Source organism: Scardinius erythrophthalmus (genome assembly GCF_964197995.2).
Source record: "Scardinius erythrophthalmus genome assembly, chromosome: 8".
Classification (NCBI taxonomy): domain Eukaryota; kingdom Metazoa; phylum Chordata; class Actinopteri; order Cypriniformes; family Leuciscidae; genus Scardinius; species Scardinius erythrophthalmus.
Window position 1 is genome coordinate 1,290,303 of NC_138228.1, and position 8,136 is coordinate 1,298,438.

Sequence of the window (8,136 nt, forward strand, 5' to 3'; positions counted from 1 at the left end):
TTCAGGAAATATCGGCTTAATCGGATTAATGCGATGAAATGATGCATATGTAATTGGAATGCGACCAAACCCCGGTTATTACCGGAATGTTCCTGTGTGTGTAAGTGCGGTCAGTGAGAGGTCACGGGGTCAGGGAGACTCGGCCCATTGTGACCGAGATCCATTAGTGTGCCTGACCTTCACATGTAAACAACATCACCCCACCCACCGCGCCTGAGAGACTGCGGACCGACACACTCACACAACACAACACAACACAACGAGTCTGAGCGCTGCCAATCTATTCATTAACAGGACGAAAGCGAAAACAAGCATCCAGAGCATGTTTACTTCACCGCAAAGATGCCTTTCCTTACTTAGTGTTTCTGTCTCGTTTCCAGTCCAAATATCGAAAAATTCTTAAATCAAGATGCATTTACTAGATGAGTAAAATACCTCGTCTTGTTTTCTGGGGATATAAATTTAAAATTTACTTAAAACAAGCAAAATGATCTGCCAGTGGGGTAACTAAAATAATCTTGTTTCTGTTTGAATTAAACGCTAAATCTCACACAACACGACGAGTCCGAGCGCAGCCGATCTATTCATTATCAGGACGAAAGCGAAAACAAGAAAACCAGAGCATGTTTACATGAGCTTTACACACCAAACAGGAAGTGTGTGAGGACTTACGGACGATGCACTGGTTCCCCCCGGTCAAGGTCTTCCACCCGGGACAGCAGTACGCATGGTGTCGGGATCCACACACATTCGGCCTGAGGGAAGAGTTCAGCAAATCAACAACTTTTCCCAGGAAAATTCCAATTTTATTTGTGTAGTAGAACATGGGAATAGTGTCTGTGTGTGAGAGAGAGAGAGAGAGAGAGAGAGAGAGAGAGAGAGAGTGTGAGTGTGTATGTATGCGTGTGTGTGTGTGTGTGTGTGTGTGTATGTATGTGTAGTGTGTCTGAGTGAGAGTTAGAGTGTCTGACTGAGTGAGTGTGTGTGTGTGTGAGTGAGTGTGTGTGTGTGTGTGTGTGTGTGTGTGTGTGTGTGTGTGTGTGCGCGCGTGTGTAGTGTGTCTGAGTGAGTGTGTGAGAGTTAGTGAGTGACTGTGAGTGAGTGTGTGTGAATGACTTTGAGTGAGTGTGTGTGTGTACAGTGTGTGTAAGTGTGTGTCTGAGTGAGTGTGTGAGAGTTAGTGAGTGACTGTGAGTGTGTGTGTGTGTGTGTGTAGTGTGTCTGTGAGTGTGTCTTAGTGAGTGTGTGAGAGTTAGTGTGTGAGTGTGTGTGTACTGTGTGTGTGTGTAGTGTGAGTGTGTCTGAGTGAGATGTGTGAGAGTTAGTGTAAGTGACTGTGAGTGAGTGAGTGTGTCTGTGTGTGTACTGTGAGTGTGTGTGTGTGTACTGTGTGTGTGTGTGTGTGTGTGTGTGTGTGTGTAGTGTGTGTGTAGTGGTGTAGTGTGAGTGTGTCTGAGTGAGATGTGTGAGAGTTAGTGTGTGTGTGTGTGTGTGTGTGTGTGTGTGTGTGTGTGTGTGTGTGTGTGTGTGTGTGTGTGTGTGTGTGTGTGTGTGAGTGAGTGAAAGCACACAAGGATAAATTTCAAGTGCAGTTTTTGTTTCTTGTTTATGCTCTTTTCTTTCTTTTCTTTTTCTCTTATAATTGAATGTTTGATATTTTAAACGAGATCAATGTATGTGATTACTGTTTTTTTATTACGATTATTAAGTTTAAATTAGGATCTCTATACATAGAATAAAACCAACATAGTAAGAAAATGAGAATAGAAAGTATGTAGAAATAAAAATGAATCAAATATAAAGAGCATAAATAGTAAATACAGGAATAAAATAATAGAAATATATAAATTTAATTCCTATGGTCTATTTATATGTTTTGCTGTATTTTCAGCGTGCGTTTCTTGTTTATGTGTTTTTATAATATATTTTCCCCATAATTTAATCTAGATAATGTTTAATTGTATGTGATTATTGCGTTTATGAGGCTCATCAAAATGATAACATCTCTCCGAACAAAGACTTTGAGATCTTACAAAACAAACAATCAACAAAACTATGAAAACAGAACTTTCCTTCACTCTTTATGAAACCAAAACGGTTATTAGTGTTATTATGACACTAGTGAACAGGGTTCCCACAGCCTCAACACTCCTGAACTGATGATAATGAAAGTTTTACTGTGGTGTTTCGAGATGTTGTGATCCATCCATCCATCCGTCTATCTATCTATCCATCCATTTATCTATCCATCCATTTACCTATCTATCTACCCATTTATCTATCTATCTATCTATCTATCTATCTATCTATCTATCTATCCGTCTATCTATCCATCCGTCCGTCCGTCCGTCCGTCCATCCATCTATCTATCTATCTATCCATTTATCTATCTATCTATCTATCTATCTATCTATCTATCTATCTATCTATCTATCTATATATCTATTTATCTATCTATCCATCCATTTATCTATCTATCTATCTATCTATCTATCTATCTATCTATCTATCTATCTATCTATCCATCCATCTATCTATCTGCCTGTCCATCCATTTATGTCTATATATCTATCCATCCATTTATCTATCTGTCTATCTATCTAGTCATCTATCTATCTATCTGTCTATCTATCTATCTATCTATCAATTTATCTATCTATCTATCTATCTATCTATCTATCTATCTATCTATCTATCTATCTATCTATGACACTAGTTAACAGGGTTCCCGCAGCCTTTAAAACTCGTGAACTGCTGCTAATGACAGATTTACTGTGGTGTTTTGAGTAAATGTAGTGATGGCGAGGTTCGTTACCCCTTTAGCACGTCTTGCCCGCCGCCCCGTCGCTTCGATCGGCTCGCTCTCGCCTGCGTCTCGTCAAGCGTCTGCGCAGTTCTGTCTGCGCCTGCGTCAAGCGACTGCGCAGACACACACAGCGACACGAGCACGAGCAGACGCCTCATTCTGCGCTCGCTCCCGCGGCACGACCAACAACTCGCACTAATAACAAAAATTGTAAAACACAAATTACTGAACAAAAAGAACAGCTGTGTGTGTGTTAATTATAACATATTTGTGGAACGTAAACAAGAATACGACAAGACAGAAACTAAAGAAGCAAAACTGAGGGAAAGAAAGTTTCTATACCTCCAGCAGATGATGAAGAAGATGAAGATGAAGTCTCCTCCAGTAAGTGTGCAATAATAAAGACTTTAAAGTGCCTGATAAAAGTTGTCAGAGTGAGGAAAAGAGAGTGAATGCGGCGCAGAGGTGCAACACAACTGCATCAGCGCTCATTCTGCTGCGCCACTCAAACCTCGTCCAGCCGCAGACGAAAACTCTCTCGCGAGAACATGCGCGAATTTAGTGCGGCGGGTGCGTGCGTGCGGCGGGTATGACGAGTTTCATTTATGCCGTTAAAGACCATTTTAATTGGAAGCTCAAAAAACTGAATGACATTTTGTCATAACTTAGACTTTAATGCCATTATTATTACTTTTTTAACTCAGAATTTCGTTTTTCTTCTGTCATTTTCGACTTAGTATGGCATAATTCCGACTTTTTATATCGAATTTTAGCCACAACATCGATTTAGTTTGTCATAATTTAGATTTTTTCGATGTCATACGACTTATAAAGTGAAAACTTCACCTTTTTGTCATCATTACGACTTTAAAGTAAGAATTCCTACCTAGTATGTCATAATTCCGACTTTTTATAGCGAGTTTTTGTCTTAACATCTTTTTAGAACGTAATAATTTCGATTTTGGATGACTTTTAAAGTCAGAATCTTTTGAGTTCATAGTAAAGTCAGAGTTTTTAGTCAAAATTACGACTCATAAATATAACTTCTTTTTTTCCTAATGCGGTGGAAATTCCATACTTTTATCCAAAGGGACGCCCAAAGAATATCACAACAAAAGGGCGATCATTATAAGGAGACAACTAAGATCACGATACAGAAATGTCATTCTTTTCCAACTTTTAGACGGAGTGCCGTGTAATGTAAATACCATGGTAATAAATTCAGTACCTTAACCTTACCTGAATCATCTCAACTCCGGGAAGTTTTTGTGATAAACTAATAAAAACTTGAACTTAACTCAGTCAAGAAGTGCGTTTGTAACGGTTTCTTGAACTTTCACTTGCTGACAGACTTTGGCGCGCGTTCCCAGTCACGTTAGGCGCGGGCGCGCGCTCGCTGGCAGCACCTTGACTCATGTAATGAGAGAACACGAACAATGCACAATAAGAGAGGGGGCTCATGGGAAACAATTTATGACTTTTACCCTCCAGACGTGCTGCGCAATACACAATTCAAACCATGAGCATGTCAAAGCGCTGGTTTTGAGAAGCATGTGGTCTCACTTACAAAAAAACCCAACAACAACAAAACATTATTTTTTGGACCTGGTGTTATGGTAATACAATGACTTTTTTTTTCAAGTATATTGGAGTACCATGTAAATACCAGTGTATGGAAAGCATATTACGCTCATAACTTGTTATTTCGAGATATACACTCGCAGTCAGAACACAGGTTTGATTGTGAGGCAAAAAAAGTCTGAATTGTGAGATAAGTCGCAGTTACTTTTTTATTCTACAGGGCAGAAACAAGCTTCTATACCACATGCTTTTGCTGTACCATGGTAAACCTTTAGTGAGGGTAAAGAGGGTTGTTTCAGCATTAGCTGTGCATCTTGACATGTCCGTTGTATGTGTGTGTGTGTGTGTAGAGAGGAGGGGATCTGCATCTCAACCCAGCAGAGGCACGACTGAGACTGATGCAGGAATAATGGCACACGGTGGGTGGAGAAACAGACCGTCTGAACACCAGCCACACCCTCCTCTTGCTGGACTCGCTCTGTGTGTGTGTGTGCGAGAGTGTGTGTGTGAGAGAGAGAGAGAGAGAGAGAGAGAGAGAGAGAGAGAGAGAGAGAGAGAGTGTGTGTGTGTGTGCGAGAGTGTGTGTGTGAGAGAGAGAGAGAGAGAGAGAGAGAGAGAGAGTGTGTGTGTGTGTGTGTGTGTGTGTGTGTGTGTGTGTGTGTGTGTGTGTGTGTGTGTGTGTGAGAGAGAGAGAGAGATTGTGGGTGTGTGAGAGAGTGTGTGAGAGTAAGAAAGAGAGTGTGTGAGTGTGTGTGTGTGAGAGAGAGATGGAGTGTGTGTGAGTGAGTGAGTGAGTGAGTGAGTGAGTGAGTGAGTGTGTGTGTGTGTGTGTGTGTGTGTGTGAGAGAGTGTGTGAGAGTAAGAAAGAGAGTGTGTGAGTGTGTGTGAGAGAGAGATGGAGTGTGTGTGTGTGTGTGTGTGTGTGTGTGTGTGTGTGAGTGAGTGAGTGAGTGAGTGAGTGAGTGAGTGAGTGTGTGTGTGTGTGTGTGTGTGTGAAAGAGTGTGACAGAGTGTGTGAGAGATAGAGAGTGTGTGAGTGAGAAAGAAAGAGAGTTTGAGTGGGTGTATATGTGTGTGAGAGAGAGAGAGAGAGAGAGAGAGAGAGAGAGAGAGAGAGTGAGTGAGTGTGTGTGTGTGTGTGTGTGTGTGTGTGTGTGTGTGTGTGTGTGTGTGTGTGTGTGTGTGTGTGTGTGTGTGTGTGAAAAAGTGTGAGTGTGTGTGTAAGAGTGAGAGAGTGTGTGTGAGAGAGAGTGTGTGTGTGTGTGTGTGTGTGTGTTTGAGAGAGAGAGAGAGTGTGTGTGTGTGTGTGTGTGAGAGAGAGAGTGTGAGTGTGAGTGTGAGTGTGTGTGTGTGTGTGTGTGTAAGAGTGAGAGAGAGTGTGTGTGAGAGAGAGAGAGAGAGTGTGTGTGTGTGTGTGTGTGTGTGTGTGTTTGAGAGAGAGAGAGAGAGAGAGAGAGAGAGAGTGTGTGTGTGTGTGTGTGTGTGTGTGTGTGTGTGTGTGTGTGTGAGAGAGAGTGTGAGTGTGTGTGTGTGTGTGAGAAAGTGTGTGTGTGTGAGAAAGAGTGTGCGCGAGAAAGTGTGTGTGTGTGTGTGTGTGTGTGTGTGTGTGTGTGTGTGTGTGAGAAAGAGTGTGCGCGAGAAAGTGTGTGTGTGTGTGTGTGTGTGTGTGTGTAAATTACAGACCAGTCTCTCTTCTGCCTGTCCGGTTTAAAGCGCCTGAATGATTGGGTGTTTGATCAGCTCTCGGCTTTTCTTTCACAGAAAACCTGCTTGATGAAAACCAGTCTGGCTCCTAAAGTGGAGACCCTTCTGACCGTGGCAGAAACTCATCGGCTGGCCAGAGCGAAAGCTGGACCTTTCTGTGACCTTTGACACGTTACTGGCACTCATTCCTCACTGGCAGATCTCCCCGCCGGTGTGCCTCCAGGCTCAGTGCTCGGCCCTCTGCTGCTCTCCCTCTGCAGAGGCACATGACTCCTTCTAATCCCTGCAAACCCATCAGTTTCAAAGCAGCTTTACGGAAAAGGCCACATTACAATTTACAGTGATCTGTTATCAGAGGAAACGGTCTAAGTTATGTATTTCAAAATCACAGTTAGCGAAAAATTTATTAATTTAAACAATCTAATAATTTAAGGCAGAAACAATGAGCTCATTGAAGTAATGAATACTTGTTTGTTAACAAATGATTATGACATTTCGAAAAACGTAGCATTGGTGATCGTTAGAAAACCCAAGTCAACATAAACTCAAAACTATCCCATTTACTTTCTTTATACACATTCTCAACCTCATCAGTGCATTATAATAAAATAAACGTTTGTCTTCATTAATCTATATGTAATAATCACTCGCTTGTCCTCTGAAGGATCATGTGACACTGAAGACTGGAGTAATGATGCTGAACATTCAGCTTTGATCACAGGAATACATTACACTTTACTGTATATTCACATAGAGAACTGATGATTTACATTAGAATAATATTTAGTGATTTTTACAGTATTTTAATGAAATAAATTCAGCTTTGATCACAGGAATAAATTACACTTTACTATATATTCACATAGAAAACTGCTTTTTTAATTTGTAATAATATTCCACTGTTTTTACAAATAAATGCAGCCTTGGTGAGCAGAAGAGACTTTCAAAAATGGTAAAAATGGTAATTTCTCCGAACTTTGACGGCGGTGTACTGGGGATAAATGAGTTGCGAGCGCCGTTTCGTCGTGTCTTAACGTCACCGTTCATCAGGATTCCTGCGGTGTGTTTCAGGGTCCCGTCGGCTGTGGGGTTCGAAGCTCATCAACACAGAGTTTCTGCTCATTCTTCTGTGTGTTTACACTTTCTCCAAAGCTCAGCACTATGGCTTAAACAGATGCTTCAATATACTGACCTACTTTTCAGGAATTCAGTCCTCTCTCTCTCTCTCTCTGTCTTACTGCACGTGACCCAATAACAGCATCCCATTCCTGTTCCTGTTCCCGGCCTCGTGTGGATCGCAGACGGATTGAGGGATGGGGGGGGGGGGGTGCCTGTGCAAAAGCGTCCCACTCAAAGTTTCTCACACTGTTTATTTGCTTTGGCTCAGGAGCGAGTGTGTCTCCTTTCATTTCCCGTGGTCTCGGACTCCAGGAATCGAGCGCTCTGACTCCTAGACGATCAACGATATGGGAGGAGTATCTGAAATCTCACAGAATCAATCATCATTAATCAGGTCTAGATTGCTTTGAAATCTCAGAGCGTTCAGGTTCATGTAGCGCCGCCTGCGCAAACGCACACAGAGATTTTAAGATTTCAACTGAGTTTTTCCCTTTGAAAATGCAGCAGGAGTTCTCATGATGCTCAGTTGTTGTGGGTGGTTGCCAGGGTGTTGCTATGCAGTTGCCAAGGTATTCCAATATTGGCATTGATGGTTTCCATTGGCACTGATGGTTCCATAGCATCTTTTCACTCTACAAAAAAGGTTCTTTAGATTTAGAAAAAAAATGGTTCTTTTAAGAACTGATCATTAAAAGGTTCTTTGGGGAACCAAAAATGTTTTTTTTATATATCTATGGCATCACTGTGAAAACCCTGTTTTGGAATCTTCATTTTTTAGTGTTTAACTTTTCCATTGCACAAAAAGATATATATTTTTACACCCTTAAAAATAAATGTTCTTTATTGGCATCAGTGGTTCCATGAAGAACCTTTAACATCCATAGAACCTTTTTATTACACAAAAGGTTCTTTATAGTGGAACAGGA

The 8,136-nt window shown here is 41.5% G+C and overlaps 1 protein-coding gene across 1 annotated transcript in view; it reads right to left on the reverse strand.

Moving 5' to 3' along the window:
* The window catches only part of fbn1 (fibrillin 1), a 111,057-nt gene extending 106,972 nt beyond the window's left edge, over positions 1 to 4,085 (reverse strand). The window contains exons 1-4 of the mRNA XM_081372922.1: positions 4,046 to 4,085; positions 3,149 to 3,222; positions 2,816 to 3,001; positions 673 to 755 (exon numbers count right to left, since the gene is read on the reverse strand). Coding sequence (XP_081229048.1) covers positions 673 to 755; positions 2,816 to 2,964 — 232 coding nt within the window. The 5' untranslated portion in view covers positions 2,965 to 3,001; positions 3,149 to 3,222; positions 4,046 to 4,085. The remainder of the gene's footprint in view (positions 1 to 672; positions 756 to 2,815; positions 3,002 to 3,148; positions 3,223 to 4,045) is intronic.
* Positions 4,086 to 8,136: the final 4,051 nt, after the last annotated feature.